At 40.2% G+C, this 25,488-nt stretch overlaps 1 protein-coding gene across 2 annotated transcripts in view; it reads right to left on the minus strand.

Moving 5' to 3' along the window:
* LOC124055307 (rho GTPase-activating protein 6-like) overlaps positions 1–25,488 on the minus strand; it is a 66,917-nt gene that overhangs the window by 35,844 nt on the left and 5,585 nt on the right. Inside the window, exon 1 of one of the 2 annotated variants that reach the window (XM_046381990.1) lies at positions 3,322–3,900. The exons of the other annotated variant lie outside the window; for it this stretch is intronic. Within the exon in view, the coding sequence (XP_046237946.1) occupies positions 3,322–3,363 (42 nt within the window). The 5' untranslated portion in view covers positions 3,364–3,900. Of the gene's footprint in view, positions 1–3,321; positions 3,901–25,488 lie in introns of those variants that run through there. 2 annotated transcript variants of the gene reach the window in all.

A 25,488-nucleotide genomic window follows, 5' to 3' on the forward strand; every position in this document is an offset into this window, starting at 1 on the left:
TGGAACAAGCGCATGATTGCCTGGGTGAGGGAGGGGAGTAATGTGTGTGTGTGTGTGTCTCCAGTCTGGTAACCCAAAATCACCGTCTGCAGGAATGATTAAAGCCCGTATTTGTTTATCATCGGCTGATGAATAGCAACTTGAAGGGGCATAATCCTCCATTAACACGAATGCATTTTGCTTTGGACCTGCTTCTTTGTCATAATTTAACTGCATTCTTGTACCAAGTTCAACTACGTGTTGAGGATTTATGAGACAGCAATGAGCGGCCTGGCTGAAAGTCCACGAGTATTTGATTATGATGCATTGTCGGGACATAACTCTTTTGCCATTACCTGCTATTTTTTTCCAAAGAAAGATGTGGTTTAAGATTTCCTGAGGAAAGATTTCATATATCTGCAATCAGTAGATCAGTAGCAGTCTGAATGACTTTCTTACCTTCTGAAACTCCATGAAATAGATTGCCATCCTTGACTTCTGTCTAGACACATTTTCCAATGTAAATTATATATATATATATATTAGAACTTGACAAAGACTTAATTTTGCTAGATTCCTAGATTTTCACTGCTTGCTCATGATCAACAGAAAGTTTGTAGATGATGATATGCCTGCAGCACACCCACTTACTCATAATATGTCCTCAAACCCAGGGTGGGCTGGGAAACCAGTTTACCATCTGATAAATCTAAGAGCTGTGACAGCAGTCTCAAAGCCAAAGAGGAAAATATATTCAGAATGAAGAAACAGCATGGAATTTCATCAGATATTAAGCAACAATGACCCATAGCTCCTCCAGTTTCCCCTTTTGAGAGAATTACTCCTCAAATAGTTTCATTTGGGCAGTTATTCTCTCAATGGCCACAAATGGAATTTCTACCTTTTCTAGTTGCAACCACATTGGCTCAGAAGTTCAAAACAGATCTTATTTATTCTCCTGATCATAATAGCCTCAAGATTTTTGATTCAAAGCTTAATCATTTTATCCAAACAAACAACTTGGAGCTCTATCATTTCCTGCCATTAGTCTATCAACAAAAAAAAACGAATCAGCAGTTCATTCATTTATCAAGCAAAAATGCACACAAAAAATGGTTTAGCTCCTAAAATGGGAATCTTTGCTGTGTTGTTTTTTTCACTCTTCTATGATATTAAACTAAGTAATTTGGGGTTTTGGACTGCTAAATTGTGATAGGTTACCTTGTGCCTTTGAGAACTGCAGTTGGTATGTTTTTAGCCTTTTTTGGCAACTGTTTGGCTGCTATTGATTATTGATTGATTTCCATTCTTGATTGATACTGATTATTTTCTCTATTCATTGTTCATTCTAAAATGTGAAACCATCCATCACAGTTTCCAAGAACCAAGAAAGTGTTTTCTTGTTTTATCCAACCAATGACAGCACACAGCAAAGAATTCAATTTACTTGAAGGCCAAGGAAACCAGCAATGACTCACCATTGCAGGCTAAAAATAGGGAATAGAGAACAATCAGCTATGTCACCCAACCTTCTAATATATTATTCCATCCTCACATTTTCTGCTGCTTATCTTGATCTGGCTCATGGTAGCAAGCTCAGCAAAGTAGTCCACATGCCCTTTTCCTCCAGTCACTTCCCCCAGCTCCTCATGGGGGATCCTGGGACATTCCCAAGCCAAGCAGGATATATAATCGATGTTTTGTTTTCTTGGTTTGTCCCAGGTATCCCCCCAACTGAACTTAACTGAAATATATCCACAGGCTGGCATTCAACAGAAACCCACTTTATTCCACTTCCAACTAACTCTACGTCTTCTGTATGTCTGAGGATCTTCATCTTGACCTTAAGGGTGAGCCTGGACATCCAGCAAAGGATTTCAGATGCTTCTATTCACAGTCTCATTCTTTCAGGGTTTGGTTTGGTTCAAAAGTTCAATACCACAGATGAACATTGGAAATTCAAATACATTCTTTGAAAAAGGAATATAAATAGTTGCCTTGCCTTTAATGCTATTAGTTTTGCTCCAGAAGGTCCAATCATATCATCAGGCTGCAAGTATGATTTTCTATCATGTTCTTGAGAGGAGATCCAAGCTTGAATAAATAAATAAGCCAGATACATCAGGTTTCATTTCTCTCGAAAGATGACATGCACTGTTGTGGAGAACAATTTGGCCAGTGCACTGAAGCCTCATCAGCCTGTGTTGGATGAATTCTAGACACCATTACTGTGGGCCATGTGGCGAGGGCTTTCACACCACATAGCAGTGCTCCAAAGCACAAATCCAGACCATGATGTGTGCTGCCAGCCGAGCCAAAGAAATTATATTGTTTTCCAATCAATGCTTGTAGTTTTATGAGTGCTTCCAGCCACAGAAACATTGCTCATAAAGAGGAGACAGACCACTGGAGCAGTGAGAAAAGGATTCCTCACCACAGGGGGAGGACAGAAGAGACAGTGCGGGTGATAAAATACTAGCATGTGTGCATGTTTAAATCTGCAAAAACCAACCTGATTCCCACATTTGAATGAACCTGTTCTGCAAGCAACCTGTTGCTTCTCCAGACTTTGAGAGCTTTCTAATCTTTGTCAGAAATATGCCAAACAGCCAAAAATATGAGCTCCACAATGCTGACAGCTTCAATTTGAGGGCACAGTTCCCATCAGAGCCGCCGTTCCTGGTGGCCTTGACCCATATGTGTGTGTTTTGCCATCATCTGGCCACCTAGCATTAAGGTCTACTATGTCAAACACAACACCTGTGGCTGCAGGTTTCTGTGTCTTTGTTGAGCTGCTTTCAGTGCACAAGTCTCCTCTTCAACCCAGGAAACGTATGGTCTTATGTGCCTGCAAGTGCACATGCTCTATACACCACATGTCACTAAAAACGTTTCATCACAGGAAGTTTTTGCATGTTGAGGCCCCCATTGCTCTGCTCAGTTTCAGATTTCTTTTTCGGTCACTGACATTTTACAGGGCAAGAGTTTTATTATGCTAAAATCTTAAAGCCATATTTCTTGAATGCATTCCTTGAAATCCATGCAGTATTGTGATTAGAAGATTGTGACTGCCTGATGATACGATGATGATTGCTCACATTTCAAAAAATAATAATAATTCCGCATTGGCGACTTGTGCGGATATACAGAGAGACGCAGGGGTTTCAGATTCAATATGCAAAACTGTCAAAAAGAAATCTTCATGCAGGAAATAAACATCTCTCTCTGTTCCTCGCACAAACACGCTCTCGTACACAAGGCGTGCAGGCGCCCAACAGACATGTAACAAGATGTAAGCAAGTCATGACAATAAATGTTTTGACCAATAAACCGAGTACTTACAAGATAAGAATTCTGCCTGTCGAGGAAAACGGAGTCTCCCATAGTCCCGGATAAGTATCCACATATAGTAAACACCCAAAAATGCAGACGCAACAAATGGTATCCCGTTAGAAAATAATAAGTCCAAAGAAGTGTATGTGTGTGCGTGTGCGTCAAAGCCGAGCGTAGAGAAAACAATCGCGTCCGCGATTCACTTGTGTCTCCCTCTTCTACATTTAAAACAAACAGAGAGCTTGGACTCGTTTTGTTTTTATTTTTAACTAAAAGTCGCCGCGGTGCATGCTCTTAAGAGTTGATGTCTTTACAGCAGTCAGAAGCGCGTGTCACAGAACCATCTGTGCCAGACAGGACACCATAGTGCGTAATGCGTAATGGATCCATACTGCGCGCTCCGCGGACTCTACTGAAGACAGATGCTGAACCGAGCGAGTCAGAGGCAGAGACACGGCTGTCAAGTCGGCTGCAGTACAGCGCTTCCGGTAGAGCTTTTCAAAATATAATACTCCTTGTCAAAGCTGTAAAAGTCATGCTGAAAGTACAGGACATTGAATCGCATTAAAAGCAGTTTCAAAAAGGTGAGAAGAGAATTTTGACTTTCTTTTAAAAAAAAATGCTTACAAATACTTAAAAACCACATGCTCATACGTGCATCACAATGATCCAAATGCATGTCGCTATGCATGTTTGAAATTAGCAAACCTGAACCCTCTCACCTCAGGTTTCCTTTTTATGAAATTTTGCTTGGACAAATCACCTACCTTAGAGCATAATCTGAAATTATATTTTGAATTGTCACCAGGCACCTGAATTTTGTGTTCTCATCTATATAATTAAAACATTTCCAGCATAAATTGACACAGAAGGGAATGAAAACTGGAACAGAGAGAGGTGGGGAAACCAGCAGTGGGAGAAGCTTCTGATTATCAACAGCAGGACCGCTCAAATGTTTTCATGTCAGCGACCCTCAAATGGAGTAGATAAGGTTTGGCTCTTGAAGCTCCATGTAGGGAGATTTTAGTTCTTGGACAGTTCATAGGACAGAACTGTTTTTGCAGTAGGTGAGGGGGAAACATATTCTTATTCTTATTCCATTATTCTGCCAGTCATAGTTTAAATTTAAAAAAATCAAAGGATTTTAAGTTTATCAAGACAAGAAACTCAGGTACAATTTGCTTATATATAAACTATAGGGATTTAAAATATTTAAAAATGAATCTCCTGTCAGTAATTGCTGCTGTCCTGACTGGAAATATCCAGAAATGCATCATGGTCAAGCTAAACAAACCCATTTGTCTTGCCTTTGGAAAGTTGATATTTTGTAGATGCAAGGTTTCCTCTGGCTGTGACAAATAGTTTGCTGTAGGCCTGATTTCTATGAAAAATAAATCACAGCAGAAAGAATTTGCTGATTGAACCACAGAACCACAACTGTGATCGCTTGCTTCCCTTGTAAAAAATCTGCGGTAATTTTTGTTTATGAGCCTTCCCCTTTTCAAATCTTGCTCTTAAGGGTGACCATGGATGGCCGTTCCACCAATGGAAGTTATGTAAGGGAGGGGGACAGCTTGTCTGCCTTGTTTGTGTAAAACTTAATGTGGAACCAGTACTGAGCAATATGTGCCAAAAGACTCCAGTTGCATCCAACCAAGTATGCAAAACAAATAGAGCACAAACCAGTTTTATCAAGGACATGGTGGCTGTAAAATATGAGCTGACTTCATACTCACACACACACACACACACACACACACACACACACACACACACACTTAGTGTGACTTAATGAAAGCCATTTGGTTTGCTCTGCCTGAGTTGCTTTATTGACAAAGACACAAATTACCCACATTCTTCCCTTTAATTTTATATCCAGTATGTATAAATGAGTTAATGAGTGAGAGAAAGACAGCAGATTCCTTTCTGCTTATCAGATAGGGCAGTAGCCATTTAAAGAATGCTGAGTAGTTAAGAGGAACACTTGCTTTACTGTGAAAGGTGGAGATAACAGAGAAATTGCTATGGTGTGTGTCTCACACAGGCGTCATCAAAACCCTGCTGTGTTATAAAGTTACGGGTGACAGGAAACCTTTTCTTGCAGAGAATAGCTCAGCTGGATGCTTATCAGATCATGTCTAAATGAGGTTTGCTCCAACATGAGGTGTTGCGTATCAGAGGAATGAAATTGGGACAGAAGGTGGAGCTGCGCTGGGCTTTTATTTTGAATGTTCGTTCATTGTATTTGCATGCTTGTTAAGAGCTGGTGCACAGGTAGACGCTCAAGCTCATATTTCCGTTCACCTGAATTACAAGTGTCTGGGTTGGGGAAGAACATTTTCGGAATGTGCCAGCACCACATCAGTGCGTCACTAATTGAGTATGCAAAATACAAACACAACACAAACGCATTGATGCTGAGTTTTGATCTGTTATTTAATCAGCCACATGCCAGTTACTGGAGATAAGAATCACTGACTAATAAAAAGTCATGTCCAAAACTCCAAGTATTTCACTAAAAAGTTTTTGCACTGCTTGCTGTGACTTTGCTTTTAGTTGTGATTTAGTTTTCTGAACCGAGAAACTGTTTTGAAGCTGAGACTCCATTTCCAGAGGACCACTTCATTTGAATCAAGCTGAACAACTTCAAAGCAAAAGTCAAAAAGTCAAGAACAAATGCAGAGGTTTATGATGCAAAAAGTCTCTTCAAAAGTAATATGAAATGAATCCAAAATCAGGACTTGAGTGCTTTGGATTTTATATAAAAACATGCAGAGAGAAAAAAAATAACCCAAAAAACTAAGAAAATGTGGAAAACACTGACTGAAGTTCAGTTGTAAGGTAGAAAGTGTGTTTTATGGCCCTCTGGGACAAGCCCATTGTCTCCTTAAATTATGTTTCCGTGTCCCTATGTGACCATGGCACACAAAACACAGGACCTGTGGGTGAGGGAGGGAAGCCTGGAGGGGAGGGAGTATAAGAAATAAACAAGAGGAGGCGGGATAGAAGGAAGAGACCAACAGTAACACATCGATATGCCCTTTTACATACATGCTGAAATCGGCAGAAATCAGCTAATCCTGCGTGTTAGAACATGACAAAATTGTTTGTGAAGCTCCACTGAATCTGCTCATCCTTTCAGCTGGCCATCACTTCTCGTATCATCTTGAGATTGTTTAAAAAAAAAAAAAAAGATGCTGAGATGAGGTTGATCGTACATCAGTTTCAAGCGCGCTCAGGATTTTCCACTGTTGAATTTGGCACAGCCAGAATGTGTTGATAAATCACATCCCTGCTATTAAATGTCCATCTGGAGAAGAAGCAGCTTGGAACTTAGGCCACAAAAGTGACTGTGAGGAGTATTTACAGCTATTTAAATTTGCATCATGATTTCTTTATCTCTTCATAATCTTAAATCACCTCTAATACCCATATTCTAAATAATACCAAAAAAAACAAGTACTTGAATACTAAGTCACCTCATATGAATGCACATCTTGAGATTCCCAATATTATTTCACAGAGCACATACAGTATGAGGCCAGCCTGTCATTCCAATGCTGTGTGGTGAAGGCGGGCTGCAAGACGCTAATGTTTACATCGTTCAGCTGGGCGGCGCTACACTCTCCTTCCAAAAGCCGAATGCCTGAGCTATGAAATCACTCCATCGAGTGGAAAGTATTCTGTTAAAGTGCTTTAAGACGATCCAGTAAATGACAGAGAAAAATTCCGGGAGGCCTTCGATCTGTTTAATAAACACTCACAAAATAGATGTTGCAAGGCCCAGATCAAAGTATTTGCATGTGCTGCATCACATACAAAAACCCGCCTCAGATGCTAGGTGAAAAATGTGAACAGAGGGTCAAAGATCATATCTAATTATTGCTCATAAGTCATAATGACAGCTGGAAAGGTTATTCTCAACATATAATCTGCTAAATGCTTCCAAATGGCTTCTGAAAATACAAAACTGGCAACATACTTCAATTTAGTCATCCATCATTCATTTCCATATGTTTTTGTATTACTTCATGCATATAATAGATACAACAACAATAGCAGATAAAGGGCGTTTCTTGCTTTGTCTTGCCAATCATGATCACCAAGTGACAGGCTTTCTTTTGAATTATAATGAGTGTGGTTTTATGGATGGCAATATCACTTTATTCGTCCAACACACTAGTCCAGACTGACCTATCTCAATAACTATTGAATGGACTGCATCTTGATGCAGGTCCCTAAGGGATCAGTCCTACTCACTTTAGTTACCTCTACGTTCACATACTCTACATTCATGCAGTAGAGTATTTGTGAGGTCAGACACTGATGTTTGACCAAAAAGGCCTGGCTCACAATCTCTGTTCCAGTTCATCCCAAAGGTGTTGGATGGGGTTGAGGTCAGGGCTCTGTGTGGGCCAGTCTTTCACACCAAACTCATCCAGCCATGTCTTTATGGAGCTTTGCTTTGTGCACTGGGGCACAGTCGTGCTGGAATAGGAAAGGGCCTTCCTTGGACTGGCATACACACAATCATGCTTCCCATAGCTTAACTTATAGATGAGTTGTCATGGAATCATATTAACATATATATACTTTCATTTACAATACCAGAAAAACAAACTGCGACATTGCCGTCAGCTGTAGGCTACTTTGCGTTTTGTGCTACTTACAAAATATTAGCATGCTAAAATGTGGAACGAAATGATAACATAACGGTAAATCTTATCTGCTATTATCAGCATGTTAACATTGTGACTGTAACTAAGCCACGGTAGCTCAGCTTAACAACAACCCTGTGTTGTCATCAGCAAGCTTCTAGAGCCAAATATTTCGCGAAGACGCACTGATTAGATTTGCTATGCACATTTGGTCACTATTATTGAAAGTAATTCACAAGACTTTCATAAAGTATTTGACTTATCATGTTACATGCGATCCCATGTGAGTTTCTGCAGTTGCCTAATCAGACACAGCTGGTCAAATTCGACAAGAAACAGAAACTAAATAAGAAAATACACACCAATATATGGCAACAGTACAGCTGATAAAAAGAACAAAAGAGCCAAAGTACGGAGTTCAGTTTTTCTTGCTTATTAGCTCATCGTCTTTGTGTTTTATCTCTCTTTCTTTCAGATGATGAACTCTGACCTCGGTTTCACAAGACAGCCCAAAGAGCGAGTGTAAGAGAAAGAAAACGAGAGAAAGGGGAAAGGGACTGTGTGTGTGTGTGTGTGTGTGTGTGTGTGTGTGTGTGTTTGTTGCGGGGGGGCATACATAAACGAATTTACAGCAGGAGCTGCACAAAGCAGCTCTGGGGGATGACCTCAGAACTGGGGAATGTGTGTGTGTGTGTGTGACTACGGGAGAGAGAGAGAGAGAGAGAGAGAGAGAGAGAGAGAGAGAGAGAGACAGAGAGAGAGGGAAAGACAATGTGGGTTCACTCCTTCACTCAGGAAGGAAACTGAGTAGAGACACACACATGCACATGCACATACAAACAAATACAAACAAATTATGTTTTTTCAAGGGTCTTAAACCACAGCCTCTCTCAGGAGACAAACCCTCATGCAGCGGAAAAGATGTTTTTTTTTTGTTTTTTGTTTTTTTTTTTTTAGAGAACTGATCACTCGACATCCACCAACCCAGGACACACACACACACACACACACACACACAAAGTGACGACAGTGTGGGTCTGGATTCAATCTGGACGCTTCCATCAACAGGCCAACCCATTTGTCCTAAATCTCCATACTCTGTCCTGAGGGCCAATAGACAGAGGGGTCGGGGGGGTGGGAGATGGGGTGAGGGAGAGTAAGGAATTTTGGGTACTAGCCCAGCGTGGCTATATGGCTTTCATCTCCATACCACCTCCATTAGGCCATGCTTAGAGCGATAGGCAGGTCAGGACTGTTCTGCAGTGGAAATGCAAAGCCCTGACCTGAGAGATACTACAGTTTTGCACGATAGAAAAAGTCTGCTTTGCAAGGATTCAAGGATTCAAGGAGCTTGACTGTCATTTCAAACATGTAGAAACATGAGGTGGAAGGAAATTAGTTTCCCCAGTCCCGGTATAAGCCCAATTACCTAACAAAATACCTAATGCAAATAAATATAAACAACACTATATAAATATATATATAAAAAACAATCAGAATAAGAGATATAAACAGTAGTATTCATTATTCTCTTCAGGGTGTGTATCCTGTATCAGAACCAAACAATCAGTTTTCAGTATAGCCATCTCTGATGTTGCAAACTGACGAACATCTTTGGGTTTGAATTCATCAGCAGGAAGATGAATGAAAGGGATGGATGAAAACTAAAGTACCATTCTCTGTGAAAAACAATACTTTGGCTGTATTCCCTGACATATATTTGTTGCTTTTGAAATGAATTTTAATCATTCCCACAGGGTTGGGTGTAAATCTAATCCAACTGGTTGTAGCCACACCTGCGGAGCTTCCTTGTGTACATTATCTTTGTAGCTGCTGACAAATTATTCACTAATCTTCAGTTCTCTCCACACTCTCTTCATGTAATTGTGACACCAAACTCTCCAAATATGAGGAACCCCTTGTTTTTCCACATCATCAGTGATTCTCTGGTTTCTATTTTAGGTCATTTCCTGAAGCCAGGTTTGCACTTGTCTAATGAATAAAAGTGAACAACAGTGTCGGCTAAAATACTGATTATAAGGGCAACACTTTGAGTGGAGTGTTTCCAGTGACATCAGACTCCTGAAGGAATCACAAAGTTGTTCATGTTTGTTGAAAGAAAAACTGATGTAGTCTGTTTTAAATGATCAAAAGCCATCAGTGGCCTGTCATAACTTTATAGCATGATATAAGACTTTAAAAAAGTGATTGAGTTCCAGTGTGTGTGTGTGTGTGCTGGTGTTATTCATGTCAGCTTGCATACCTCTAGCCTGCGCATTTTCATCACCCGATCTTTAGTGACGTCACCACCGAGGGAGTAAAGAAATCAGGTTCTTGTTAGTCTGTCTGCGTGTCTGTCTTTCCACTCATCTATTCATTTGTTTATCTCTGTCTCTTTGCCCGTGTATATATCTGCTGATCTGCCCTTCCACCCTTCTGACTATCTATCCATCTTCCTGCCTGCTGCTCCGTCAGCTTGTTTGCCCGACTGGTTGGTTGGCAGCTTTCTCCCTGGGAATCCCTGAGTAAAATGTGCTCAGCTTTGTTCATCTCGGTCTATGACACAGGACATGATATGTAATGATTTTCAAACTATCCACAGCTAAGAAAGTGTGAACAGTTGCTTTCAATCAGCTATTCTGCAAACTTGTGCTCTCGCTGATGGCTACAATATTAAAATATTGAAAGAATTGTATCTTAGAGACTATTTTTAAAGGAATATGACAGGAAATAATCTAAAATAAAACGTATTTAATTATTCATTGTATGAATGTGTGTAGCAGTGAATGTTCTGTTCTGAGTTCTGTGTCTGCACGTCATGCTACACTTACTTTTGTTTGGATGACTCGATGTACAGTATACATAAATGGTGGCTAGACAGTGTGTACACGTGAGTACTTAATTGTGTGTCCTCAATGAAGACAAAACTTTGAGAAGAATCAATATTGAGTCTCGCATAACTTGACTTGCAAGGCTTGAAAACGTCTTAAGAGTTAAAGAAAAATGATTGAATCTGTGTGTTTCATTTTAAAAGCTGACATATGCGGTTGAGGAGATAAAAACTCCCTGTGGTTTTAAATCAGCATCGTTCATATGGAGCTCATGGCACTCGATGAACACAACCTGTTTGTTCCTCTGGTGCATCTGAATGGCCTCCTTGTCTGTATAATAAGAGTGGTTTTTCACATACAGATACCTCGTCTTTCAGCTCCAGCTCCTTCACCTTAATGCACACGTGCGCACGCACACATCAACACATTAGTGTCCTCCGCCTCCCACGCCTCCCTTAATGTTTTCTGCCACAACAGTTGCCATGGTGGCTCAGCTCGCCAGATGTGCTGGACAGCACAATAACAAGCACGTGTGCATTTCTGCGATAGGGAGTGTATGCATGTGTTTGTATGCATCACTTTATGCATCATCTTGCTTTTTTAAGTGACCCATCAGAAATCATTGCTTATATTTCACGTGTGATGTCAAGAATGACAAAATAATTGCAGAGATTTCTGTGTTTTTATGCTGTGTGATGCATTTGCTGGCCGCTGGAAGGCTGAAATAGCCTTTGCTTGTTGCCATAGCACCAAAGAAAAAGCGTCTGGGTCATTATGGGAAACAGGGAGAGAGATGTGAGATCACCATGCTCACATGAGCTTAGATCTGGGGATAGAAAGTCACAGAATTCTCTTTAATTGTGGGTGTAACCTTGAATTTTTTCTTAAAAATATCAAACTCCAAATTTGAGTTGGATCTACTTTAAGTTTAAGAAAAAATACTTTTGTCTGAGTGCAAAATGACACAGTGGAATAAAATGTTACACATTTTCTCTCTCTCTTGCAAACCGGAGGCTTTCCTGCAAATTCAGACATTTTTCTTTCATAAGAAGTGGCAGCAGTTAAAAAAAACACCAGCTGCACACCTGCTATAATACATCAAGTGATCCCCACTTTGAAAAACAACAACAAAAACCCCTTTTTCGCTCCGTCTCCTTTCTTTTGTCACTGACACAGTTCAGCCTGACGCAGAGGGCTTAGACCGACTCTTGAGTAAACCAAAGCAACAGCCGTTGAGGAGTCTCTCTCTCTTTCTCTTGTTTAGCAAATCTCCTGAGATGCCAGAGAGTGGAGGGTTTGGAATAACTTGAATAATAGAATAAAATGTCCACTGAGTGATGTGACATGTGTGTATTGGCTTAGCCTCCTTGGGCTGAAGGATAGCATCTCTCTGGGCCCGTTTATCCAAACACTTTGTGTGCCTGTGTGTGTATTCCAACACAGGCTTTTGTGTGAAGACTCCTATCATGTGTGTAGCTCTGAAATCGAGTAAAAAAAAGCTTCCACCTCGGTCAGCAGCATGTGATGATTATGCTGTACACATAATAAGCTTTAAGCATAATAGACACTCTCATTTTTATATCTCGTAGAAAAGGAGCTGAACCGCAGTGTTTTTCTCTATAAATTTGTTACAAAGTGCTACTGAATAGGTCGAATAAAATCATGTGCTCACATCTGGTTTCCAAATGTTGAGCCACATCCATCATCAGGTCTGAATCATCAGTCAGAAGTTCAGCACATTGAAATTAAAAGTGGAAAATGTTCAATCAAATCAAATGGGGAACTTTTGTGTAGATTTAGTATATGTTTTGGGTTTTAGGGTCATGTTGGATCATGTTTGCTTATATTTACTCACTCCCAGTTATATATCTTTTGTTGTTTGTATGGTGATTAGTATTTTTTTGACAATTTCATTTGAAGCACGTTACCCCATAGAAGGGCAATCATTCCCATGTTGCGGACGGTGACTGATCCAGGGTGATTGTTGAGTACACATCCAATTGCCTGCTTGCATGCAAATTAGTTTGCTTGTTGTTACCAGCTCTTTGTCTAATCACATTTTTTATGCAAATCCAATTCAATCAAAATCACAAAAGCGCCTCATACAAAGCTGAGGACATGTTGACAATGTGGAAGTAAATGGCCAAGTAATGTTCAACTGCCTTTGTTATTCTGCTCATCTGCTCTGATGATCAGCTCAATCTGGTGACCGTTTCACTTGCTTTCCAATGCAGGTCCACTTCTTATGATGTTTCATGAGTAATTTGTCATGGGTTTCTCAACTTAAAATGATGCAGCTGACAAAAACAAAATGAAAATAGCCATACTGAAATACAAGATTTGTTTTCCTCAACCTCTTCTCCTACACCTTCTCCTCTCCTCTTACTCCCCAAAATACCCCTCAACCCTGTTGTCCACTCCTGACCTCAACCACATCAAATACATTTTGGATGAACTGGAACAGGGATTGCGAGCCAGGCCTTTTAGCCTGACCTCACAAATGCTACTACTGAATGGGCAAAAATTCCCACAGAAACACTCCAAAATCTTGTGGAAAGCCTTCACGGCAGAGTGGAAGCTGTTATAGCTGCAAAGCTGTCTGTGTATTTAGAATGCGATTGAAGTCCCTGTTGGTGTAATGGTCAGGTATCCCAGTACTTTTGTCTATAGAGTATGTCAGTGTTACACAGATGTAATACAGATTACAGTTCTCTTTGCCTATGGACTATGAACTCATTTGAACCACCTTATAAATGAGCACAAATGTCATTGCTTGGACATGTCCTTCATCTTTATTTGGATTCCCCAGAGTTTTCCACTTTTTAGTTTTTTACTAGTATATGTGTACATGTCCATGCACTCAGTATATGACTATGTGTACTATACTACGTTTAGTCAGTTTTTGTAGCTGTATACACAGTCATTGATTGTGACTGTGTGTGATCTCTGCAGCATGTAAGTCACCTGGCCTAAAACATATCAAACCTCTATCAAAGTCAAACTAAGCAGCCTCAGTTCTTCTCGGTTCAGGGCATAAATATTTAGCCTGCAGTATAAACACAGCAGCCTTCTAGGAATGCTCTGCTCGCAAGCGACAGCAATGCTTTTGTCCCTCTACTGATAACACGATTGACAGACACAACTGTTGATTCACCCAAATATGCAACACGTGGAGCTACGAAGGTAGCTGCACATAACTCCAGGAACGGGGTGCTGGCTGAGGTTAACATGCAAAATACACAAAGAAGTATCAATATATCCACACTGTCATTATGCTCCTTACTAATACTGCAGGTACATGTAAGACAGCTTATATGTGATTCATTATAATGCGAGGGGATTACTATTATCTCCAAAGTAATGAAATGTGAAGCTAAACGGTAGGCGTTCATAAATAATGTGTAGATTCCATATGAAAAATGGTCTGAACTCCCAGGAACTACTCTCAGTCTTCCACTGGGAAGATGAACAGTCTTGGGTGCTGTGGTTTTATAACAAATGTTACTCAAACAGGAGTAAGTAGAGCATTTTTGGGGGGTACTACTTCCAGCTGTGGATGAACACACATTTAGTGCTCCTGTGAGTATTTATGACATGAAGATGGCCTATGTGGCATTAACTTACTAAGCGATAATGAGAGAACATCCAAAGTGGCTACTTTAAATGTTTTGAATAGTTTTTGCACTTTTCACGGAATTTCTTGACCATAAGAAAAATATAGCATACATATTGTCAACCTTGTCTTCTAACAAGTTAGTTAACCTACCAGCAAATCTCCCGAAGGACCTGCGCTGTTCGGTAAAAGTACAAGATTTTCAGAGAAACATATCGTCATGTGGTTTAACATTAGCTTCACCAGGCGGACTCAGTTGTGTGTGTGTGTGTGTGTGTGTGTGTGTGTGTGTGGATTTGGGTGCAGGCGTAGGACAGGAAGAATAAGAAAGAAGTGGTAGAAAGACAGGAGGTGGGGGTTGACAGATCCATCCCATCCCTTTTTCTTTCTCTGGAATGCAGCTGGAATCCAAGCTCGACTCCCCTGTTAGCTCCACCCACACTCCCACCACCTCATATCATGCTTCACAAACACGCACACACACACACACACACATACACATACACAAGCTGATGTTGCCCTAGTTATTCCCTCTGTTAGGTCATTTTAACCATGAAATGAGTGGTTGCCTGTTCTAACCTGTCGAGGTGATATGTGGTGTTATGCACACTCCTCTCGTTGTGCATGTGCAAAGAAGTTAACAACTCACTGCTCACCCATGCATGGTATGTAACAAGTAAAAGTACTTCAGCAATTTTCCTCTGTCATGCGTATGAATGTGAGATGGAATTTGTTCAGAAAAGCACCTCAGGTTCTGTAATACTTTTAAAATAATAACGATAGACTAACATTTGCTACATGCATTTTTGCACAATAATGTGCTGATGTGAATGAAAAATGAGGCCCACCTCCTGCAGCCCTGAACTCATCTGCAGTTTCTAAATTATGTCTACTTAGAGCAGTTCAGGATGTGGAGAAGCATTGAAAGTCAGAATAAAAACAGTCTCAAAATGTTCAAGTTTTAATGATTTCACTTGTTGTCAGCAAATTGCACAGCGTGGCTGATGATGATCCGTATCTGATTCCCTGTTACTGTTTAACCTTGTGACCTGGCAGTTATGATAAGCATCCTAGGATTTACTTAAAAGACAGTCATTTTGCCTTTGCTGCTTTGCAATGTTTCAATCAATAATCTCTCACTCGCATCTTAAAGGGACAAAGCATACGACAATATGCTCTAAAACTGACTTCAGCAGTGAAAGAGAAGTGTGGACATCTCTGAGGTCTTCCATGCTGTCAGAAAGACTCCTTCTTAATTTCAACACTTTCTATATAGAGTTCGATTCTTAATATTCAAGGTCTTTGTTGCACTGGTTGTATGAGCTAAACTCTCCACTGCCAGTTGCTTGGTGGTAAATAACAAGAGGTAAAAGTAATGATCCTCAGATGATTTGTTTTTTCTTTCCCGTAAAACGTGGCACATTTTCCACAGTTTATGAGTTACAAGAATATGTACTAAGACCTATAGAGGTTACAGATTTTGCACAGACATCATTGCTGCTTACTTTCTCAAATAAGGAAACGTTCCTTTGAAGTGCCACTCTCAATCATTCCTATACATAACATTATATGGCCATAATGTCAGGGAAGGTATGAGGGATGGTTAAAGTAAATGACATTTTGCACTTCTCAGCATCTTCATTGCTATTTTCAATTCTATTTATAATTACAGTTGACGGTCACTGTGCATAATTTTTCCATTGCGGAGAACTTACACGAACTGCGTCAGAGCCTTTGAACATATAAACCATTTCTTAATGCTTACGTTTGAGGGGGATGCTTTCTTTGTTCTCACTCATGCAGCCAGGGTCAGCGCGGTGTTTACATCACTGACTTGTTGCCATGACAACAGACAGAACCTCACAGTTAGAGAGAGTCTGCAGAGTTGGAAAACAGGTGCTCTCTAACCAGGTTAGATATGTATTTTAAAACAGAAGATGCTCATCCTATCATAACAGAAAAATTAAGTCACTTTGAACAATGTTGTGCAACACTCTTACAAAACATTTTAGGAGAGCTGATTCATTATAGAATATTGAAGACTCAACTTCCATATTGATATAAAGTAACACACTTCGATTAGGTATCACTTTTAAGGCCTGCACTCCATTTACAAACAATTTAGTGGACCATTTAGTGGTCCACAAACTATACAACTGTCAACTGTCCAGTCTTTGATGACAGATTGTCTAAACTTAAAATAGAAAGTTTGACGTATTTAAGTTGTGGTGATGATGACTAAGGATGACTAAGCTTATTGCAGACACTGTACACAGAGATGCAGAGTACCACCATTGTCACCATAAGCCCACAGCTCTTTAATAACCACTGTGTGTTATGTAAACTATATGTTGGCCAGCATATAATTATTGACTATTTTCCAAACTTATTGATATCTATATCCTTAAACCCAGTGTACCTTCCCAACTAAAACCTGTAAACACACTTAATGTGTCGTGCCCAATATGAAGAGAAAGCAACACGGAAAGATTTCATGACTTTGTGAAGCCAAAAAGCCTTTAAACATGCAGCTAAACATTCAAAATACAAACTCAAGCACACACATCTGCACACACACACACACACACGCATGCACACACACACACACACACTCCCCCACACTTGCACACGCTGTATGACTCCAGCAAGTCATTTCAGAGCCTATTAAATCTCCATTAACACACAGCCTCCCCACTAGCCAGAGCTAATCCAACCCAGGTGTGTTTGTGTGTGTGTATGTGTGTGTTGTGAGTGTTTTTACCCCATCTTTCCTCATCCTCCTAGCCTTTCTCTTTCTTCCCCCCCACTTTTCACTCTGTTTCTTACTGTCTAACATGTCCCAAAATTCATATCTTTGTTTCCCATTTCCCCCACTCTCTCTTAAACCTGGCAGCTCTGCAACAACAAAGAAAAGAAAAAAAACTCTTCCAATTTGGTCAAATTAAGGCAAATTGCCGCTCTTGGTGGGAAACCAGCATGACACTCCTCATTGTTAATCTTATTAAGCACAGTTATCTCTATAGGCACAAATAGTCCGGTAAAGACAGCTCTAGATTTTACGTTTTTGAGTCGATTCATTTTTTGTCACCATCAGCTGAAGTTGAGGCCTTTCATTGATTTTTTAAGTCTGCTAATTGACGCCTGGGCTGCTCCATCCATCCATCCTTGACCTGATGTCATCCCTTTATCATCATTTAAAGCATCTGAGAGTGAAAGACAAAAAAATAGAATAAGATGAGAAACTGGAAGACAAACATCGAACCAATAAATGATGCCTTTTTCATGGGAACTTACAAGTGACAAACATTAGCCGACTCGTTTTCTTCAGCCATGGGTGGCTGCTGCTGCTTATGTCAACCTGTCTGCTTCTCCTTCTGTTTATTGCAAACACAACACCATTGCTGCTGCTTGAAGTGTGAAACGCATCACTTCCTGCACTGATGGAAATTCTCCATGAAAGACCTATTAGGTGCCACATGTTCGGAGAGGTAAAACCCTTTCTGAGCTGACATTTGGCATATTTGTTCGTGTTGTCGCAATCATCCATATAGAATAGCCAAATAAACATTGATTTATTGGAAAAGGTAATATAGATGGTTTTTAGCCTCTTAATTTGCATGTTTATACTTTTGTTGAATCCAAACCCAAACTCAAACTCCTTGTTGAAACTTTTTCAAAAGAATACATCTTATTCCCCAAAGCTAAGTCCAAAAAAGTTGGCCAACAACACTGTCTTTTTTTATCATGTGGGGACTACTGGATCTCAAAAAGTAATATCTTATACACACTAACTCTCTCTAACACACACACTCTCATTAATGTTCTGGGAAGGTACTCTGCAGGAGAGAATATGATCTCTGCTTGGAAGTGACGCTGTTCCCTACTAAAGCAGTACAAACACACATTGTTATGTTTGTGAGGGTGTGTGTGTGTGTGGATATGTGGGTGTTAGTGACAGTACAAGCAACTCCACTCCACTGGAGATCTCTTATGAGAATACTTTGCAAGTGCGTAATAATAACAATATAGGCTCACATTTACCAGAAGATTTTATTGGTGCAGTGGTTTAAACAATAAGAACTGAGGGCTATTTATAGGAAAATCAATGCTTATAGCAATGTGATTGTATAAGCTCTCTGCAGCCCACAGTGTGTCTTGGAAGGTTTATATGTAAATATTTGTGGTCGAGCATATTGTCAGCCTGTGAAATATCCTTTTAAAGTTAATACATGTCGGGAACTAGGAGCAAATAGTTGGGTTTTCCTCCCTGTCCAATGCATTTTAAACAGTTTTATTCGGCCCTAGTGCTGTGAAATATGTTCTGACTGCAGCTGCTATCAGCTATTGTAATGTTTTCGTAAGATACTTATGACACAGAGGGGCTGAGGAGACAGATGTGCACAGCTGTGACTGGCTGCAATGCAGCCCACCCACATTTTTACTGTGATTCATCATTTGGGTCCATGTGAGTGTTTGTTTGTGTACGTGTGTGTGTGTTTATGTGTGTGTGTGTGTGTGTGTGTGTGTGTGTGTGTGTGTGTGTGTGTGTGTATGTGTGTGTGTCCAAATACTGGCTGAGGGTTCTGTTCCCCCCCAAGTCCGTCCAACTCATGGAAGGTTTATTAGAAGCTCAATAATACACTCTAGTGGCCAAAAGAACTCATTACATTTACTTGATCTGCTCAATTTTGGGGTTTTGGACTGTTTTGCTTCCATAACATCTCTTCGTTCACACTAGTGAAAAGAAAAAAAAATTGTTTATTTTGTATGAAAATTAGCGTGTGTTTAAGTGGATGATGTATCATTTGAATATTTAAGCAGAAAAAAAAGCGGAAAAGTTGTAAAACAAAAAATAGTTGTCTTAATGTAATTTTTTTTGTCCTCTACACCTGTGAAGTCTTGTTCTTCATACAAAAATGTATTTGATTTTACAATACATGCTGCATGTGCTATCAAATTAATGGAGTTGTTTTGTTAATTTGCTTGCATTTCATCTATCTGCATGTTTATTCTTAAACTGCGGTTGGACTGAGCTCTCAGGGCCACCATACATTTGGGATGGAAGGTGGTGCATATGCATTATAGCAAAGCTCATAACAATAAGATTAAAAAAAAAAAAAAAAAAAAAAAGTCCACTAGGTGGCGGTAAAACATTCTGATACTAAATCTCATTCAGGATTCTCATCATGATGAGCAAATGCTCCAGAACTGGAAGTGGTTTCCTCACACCGTGACCACAAACTTACAGAATAAGTTCCTTTAATGAAAAACACATCATATTTTAAATGTAGGTATGTGTATAAGCTGCGCAGGCCAACACACACATACACAAACATTCACACACACACACCTGCAACCAATACTACTCTCCCTGACTCACTTGTGGAACTTGAGTGTTCCTCTGCTAAGCTATTTTTCTATTTTTAGCCGCAGAGCTCCGGCTGTGTCTAAAATGCCTGCTGTCTCATTCTGTTTTGCTTCCTTGCTGTCTGACGGATTTGGGAGGAAGGGGGTGTTGAGAGGTCCTCCCATTTAAATCTCTTTGCTCTCCAGAGCCTGGAGTCATATTTATACATATCCTTGAATGACAAGGATTTGCTTTCATAGAAGCTGGTGTGACAGGCAGGTTACCAAAGAAAAGTTATTTGTTTGATTTTATGTTGAACAGATGTTCAGATGACAGTAGAACCATTAGAAAGTGTAGTGTATCCACATCAGCGTAACGTGACTTCACTTTTAATCCTTACACCCTACTGACCTCTTGACTCTTAAAAGAAACTTGCAGCAGATGTATGCAGCTAATTGACTCCTCGCTTTGTCACTTCAATCTGTGTGCAACAGCCTGGATGGCTGGACAGATATCAAAATAAAACCAGAGTTTCTGATGTGCTTCCATACACGCTGAATTACAAATCAGTTTTGCTTTGGAAACAGTCGAGACAAGTCCAAGAGTGTTGGCCAGTTGTTTTAGCCCTGTTTGCTCCCAGCAGATAATGACTCCTACAACCCATCCAACAGAAGGGAGGGAAGAGCAGGGGAGATAAGATACTGGAGAGGCTTGACACTATTGGAACCAGTGGGACTATCTCCTTTGATTTTCCCACAATGACACACACACACACACTTCAAACAGAGACATCGAGAGTGTGTGTGAGACACTGTGAGAAAATCAAAGAAGCAACACTTGGTTCATTATGAAGATCTGAAGTATGTCTTCTCCAGTTTAATTCTGTTTGCTTTCCTCCTCTTCTCTTTGTTTTTTTTAAGAAAAACAACCAAAAGTTCAAATGAAGTCTGAAGCCAACTTTAGGCTGTAATGTTAGTTAGACAGTACAATAAACTGATAATCGTTGGGTTTTGGACTGAGCCTGAAGCCTGAGTCGGAGCCTAAAAATTGTTGTGGGTGTTTTTAATACCTCTTGATGTTTTATGGGCTTGATGATTAATCAGTTAATCAAAAAATTGATCAAATGATTCATCATGGATGAATATATCAATAAGTCGAGGTCATCAAAAAAATAAAGTTTTGGGCAATAAATTCAGCTTATGAAGAGGAAATAGGCAAACGATTGTCTTTATAAAGGGAGTTTTACGCAGCAGTTTGAGAGATGATGCTGATTTACTGCCTTCAGTTCCTCAGGCAGGTCAGTTCAAAGGAGAACAAATTGCTGCATGCTTTCAGTGTCGTCTCTGAAAGGGCAACACTGGACCTGTCCAACAAACTCCAGCCTGTGATCCCAGCTTGGTTTGTGTTTCGTCAAAAGTAAAATCAAGCTGGTGCGAGCTCATGTTTTTGCTTCAGTCGCTACATTTAGCAAAAGCTGGAGTTTAGAAAGAACTCTAAATGAGGAGAAGAATATCACCAGGATGCCTTCAGTGTGAGTCAATAAAAATGAAGAATGAATGGGAGTAAGTTTCTGTGAGAAAAAATAGAACCTGGCAGAGACGGGATGGATTGGTGAAGTGGAAAGGCAAGGAGAGGAAGTTGGTGGTGGTGTCAGTTGGTGGGGTTGAGTCAATCAGTTAGTAGCCACTCCTCTTTCTGTACAAGCCCCAGGGCCTCACCACGAAGCTCTGACCTGGAATTCCAAATAAATAATTCCCTAAACCTCCCCAAAGAAAGAGACTCATAAAGGAAGGGGGGAACCAAGGAAAATGCACAATTTCTCCAAAACCAGGGCTACTTTTCCAAGTATTTGAAGGTATATTTGATCAGCAAAACACTTGATCATTCTGCAAGGTAAAATCACACACACACACACACACACACACGTATGCATGCAAGAAAGTGTACACCCTCATCGGTATTAACGGCCAAAGCTTAGCACTCAGAGTGGCCTAAATCCAGCATGTGTGAGCAGGAACGCTCAGATAAGCCCTCACTAAATACAGCATGAAACAGTTTAATTCAGTCATAGATATCCATGCAAAGGAAGGCATGACACAAAGGTCAAACACTCTGCAGTTTATACAAGTAATTAACACACACCGAAAGAACAGCGAGGAAAAGACACACTGGGGATTCCATCATGTATAAAACGAGTTTTGCAGTCCATCCATGAGGGCTGCAAAGAGAGATTTTTGTTTTGAGGGTTTGCAACATTCAGATAAAAACCAGAGCTTGATAAGAATCAAAAACAAAATTGGATTTCATTCCTTTGGGCTCATTTTTCAGCATCGAGACAGGATATGAACTGAAAGACACAGGATGGAAAAACTCTCGATTGATATTGTTCTCAGAATTAGATGTAAATAATTTTCCAGAAGTGAAACAATGTGGGAGAATCACATTTTCAGTGCTTATCTAATAATGATAAAAAAAATAAATAAATAAACTGGTCCTTCTTTAGTCATTGCTGGAGACTTTAGACCAAACGTATTAAAAACAAAACAATGAAAATACCTTTCTTTTTTTCCAGTTTCATTTTTCTGTTTCTGTTCCAGGATTAGACGAAGAGTGAGTTTGTTTTGAGATGTTATGGAATGTTTTCACCCAGTGTGAGTATCAAATCACCAGAGTTTATGCTGATTGAGACAAATACATAAATGGGAAGCTGTAAACCTAACACACCGTGGCGTATGTGAGAGGATCCCTGCTTTCCCTCTGGCCCATGACAAACCTCATTAGGGAGGACATTAGTGAACACGGGGGTCACACACACACACACACACACACACACCACACACAAATACACTAGGGGATGGACGTTTTTGCCTTCAAGACTGAAAAGTGTACAATTAGATCATCCACCCACTGCCTTTGCCCCCCCCCAACACACACACACACACACACACACACAAACACATCCACTAAAAGTAACTCAACACTGCAGCTTTCTCACTGGTGGAGAGGTTTAATCTGCACCAGACAGAGAGATTCTGGCTGCGGAAATTAATGTTTACTTTTCAGCCGTCTCTATTTCAAACTGCTCTCGTTTCCTCCATTGTTGAGAAAACATCCCGAAGAAGATGTGGGATTGTTCTCAAAAAAAACACACAGCCAAACAAAACCCGCTGTTTCATATGGTTCTTTTCAAACTTGTCAAAAAATTGGCCCATGAGGTGTCATGTTTCTGTGAGTAAATGAGAATGAGCTTCAAATATTTTCTTTCACACACATTACACAGTATGTTCCGATCTCTCTCTCTCTCTCTCTCTCTCTCTCTCTCTCTCTCGCTCTCTCTCTCTCTCTCGCTCTCTCTCTATCAGGCACTGCTTACATCTCATTGGAATTAAATGTTGATGTCATATCCTACTGGCCTCCGAAGTGCATTTCAAACTTGTGCGCTCTGTTTTCTGATTGTTTCATGGCACAAAGGGAGATAATGTCACAGCACTAAAGAAAAAAAGTGTGCTGAATCTTTGAGAAATCCATGTTTTGCAAAGAGAAAAGCGGCTCAACTGCACATGAGTATTGTTTTGAGTATGTGATAAATTCAGACTAGAGCCTGGCTGATATATCAGTCCGCTGATATTGGCCTATATGTCAGAGTCTGCGTTTACGTTGTCCTAAATGGCAATGAAAACTTGACTGATGTCATTTTGGACAATAAATTTTTTTTGTTAAACGATAAAATATCCTCCCTCTATTACGTATCTTTGTCCCAGGTGTTTGGTAACCACATTTGAGGGATCTTGCAAATATTGTTAATATCGCTATTGACATGTCATGTAAAATTTCCTGTTTGTACACAGTGGTAAAGTACATCCAGACTTGCAAAATAGCACACTGTGCATGGTGAAAGGTTTAAAGTGGTCTTTTACGAGGTCTGCATCCCTTTGCAAATGGAAGCAGTGGGCTTTATGAAGATCCACAGATAAAGTTTTAGTTGTGCCTTGAGGGATTACAGTAAAGCTTCCACACAAAGTTGTGCCATGTGGGGACTGTAAGAAGTATGATTGGTCAGATTGGGCTCTGATGTTGATGTCGAACTTTGCAGTCACATTGCAGAAAGAATAAATCCAGCTTCACACTACGGTGAGATAGACTGTCTCCTCTGGTGTCTCATTTGTTTAGAGGAATCATACCAGCTACTCAGACAGTAATGTGTAATATTTAGAAATCCATGCACATTAGAAACCTTGAGTCACTTACATTAACCTTTAGCTTTCCATCCTGTTTACAATGAGGAGGCCATCATTTGCAAAAAAGGAAGAAGATAGTGCGTCTTACTCATACGTCATACAAATTTAAGTCTACATCGAGCCAATATATGGACAGTAATCCTAGAATATGCAACAGTTTGAGCTGAAAGCACATGTTTGGGATTACTCTGGGTGTTTCTGTTGCCCAGGACCAGTTGGTCTGTCAGAAGGTTGTTCATGTTAACAACCGGGCTCATTAAACTTAATAAGGCCCATAATCAAACTTCAGGCTGTGCAGACTCACAGGCTTCTCCCTGGAGGCGAACTGTACATGCTGCAGAGGCCATCTATACCATAACATGGAATGTTTAGCTAAAGGAAACAACAGGCTCATTGATATTTTTTAAAGAACATCTTAGTTCATTCTGTTGTGAGTATATCTCGAATATCTTATCGTATTGGAATCAGATTTGCAGCATGAATCTGCTGTAAAAATTATCTCAAAATCCTTCCTCGATGAGAATAGCAGTGGTGGCGGCTTTGATTCATGATGCCGTGAGATCAGACGATGGCTTCAAGGCAATTGTGAACATATCCAAATCAGAAACCGCTGCTATGAGCCAAGAAAATCAACCTGCAATCCATCACAGTTTCAGCGTTTTGATGGAGATTCTTGCAACGGCGTGATGACATTCTGCATCTGACGCCTTGATTATGGTCCTGCAGCTCTGCACTCACTTGCTGAAGTGATACTGTTCGCTTAAACCAAAACAAGTGGATCTCTAAAGTTGCAAGACTTTGCAAATCCTCCGTTGAACTGCTCAGTTTTTAGTGTGTGTTTTGGTACGAGCGTTCCAAATATGTCAAACCGTCAAGGTCGGCCTCCTGGCTTTGAGAGAACTCAGGGAGGAAATCAGGGAGGAAAGGCAGAATGGATAGCTGTTAGGTTCACAAGTGCAAGCATCTCTGTTTCTTCGAGCACATTTGAGAGAAAACAGATTAAAAAGGGAATCAAACTAATCATAAATGCCTGAGACAGAACATGTTTTCCTAGAACACCGCAGAAAGTTAGTCTGTGGTTATGAACATATGTTTGGGTATCTTTGGTTTGGGTTTTACGACCCAAACGATAAATCAAGAACAGAATCGATAGGTTAATCTGTAATGACTGTCAAAGATTGCTGCAGAGAGTAAATCAACAAAGTACCTCTTAAAGGTACACTATGCAGCATGTTCAAGTAACCAGTCAAAAGATGCTAAAACTCTCCAACATCTTCTGATTAGAAGCTTTGCTGCTGCACGTATTTCCACTTCTCAGACCATGTGATTTTGTTGTTATAAACACTTCAATGTGGACCACGTTTGGTAAGAAATTGTTGGCTCCTGGAAGAGTGCCATGACCCGTGTCAACACCTCAGCTTTTACGGTTGATGGCATAAGCAGTGGAAAACATGTACAGCAGTTCATACTGAAATGTTTCAGAAGGCTA

The sequence above is a fragment of the Scatophagus argus genome, chromosome 24, assembly GCF_020382885.2.
Source record: "Scatophagus argus isolate fScaArg1 chromosome 24, fScaArg1.pri, whole genome shotgun sequence".
NCBI lineage: Eukaryota > Metazoa > Chordata > Actinopteri > Scatophagidae > Scatophagus > Scatophagus argus.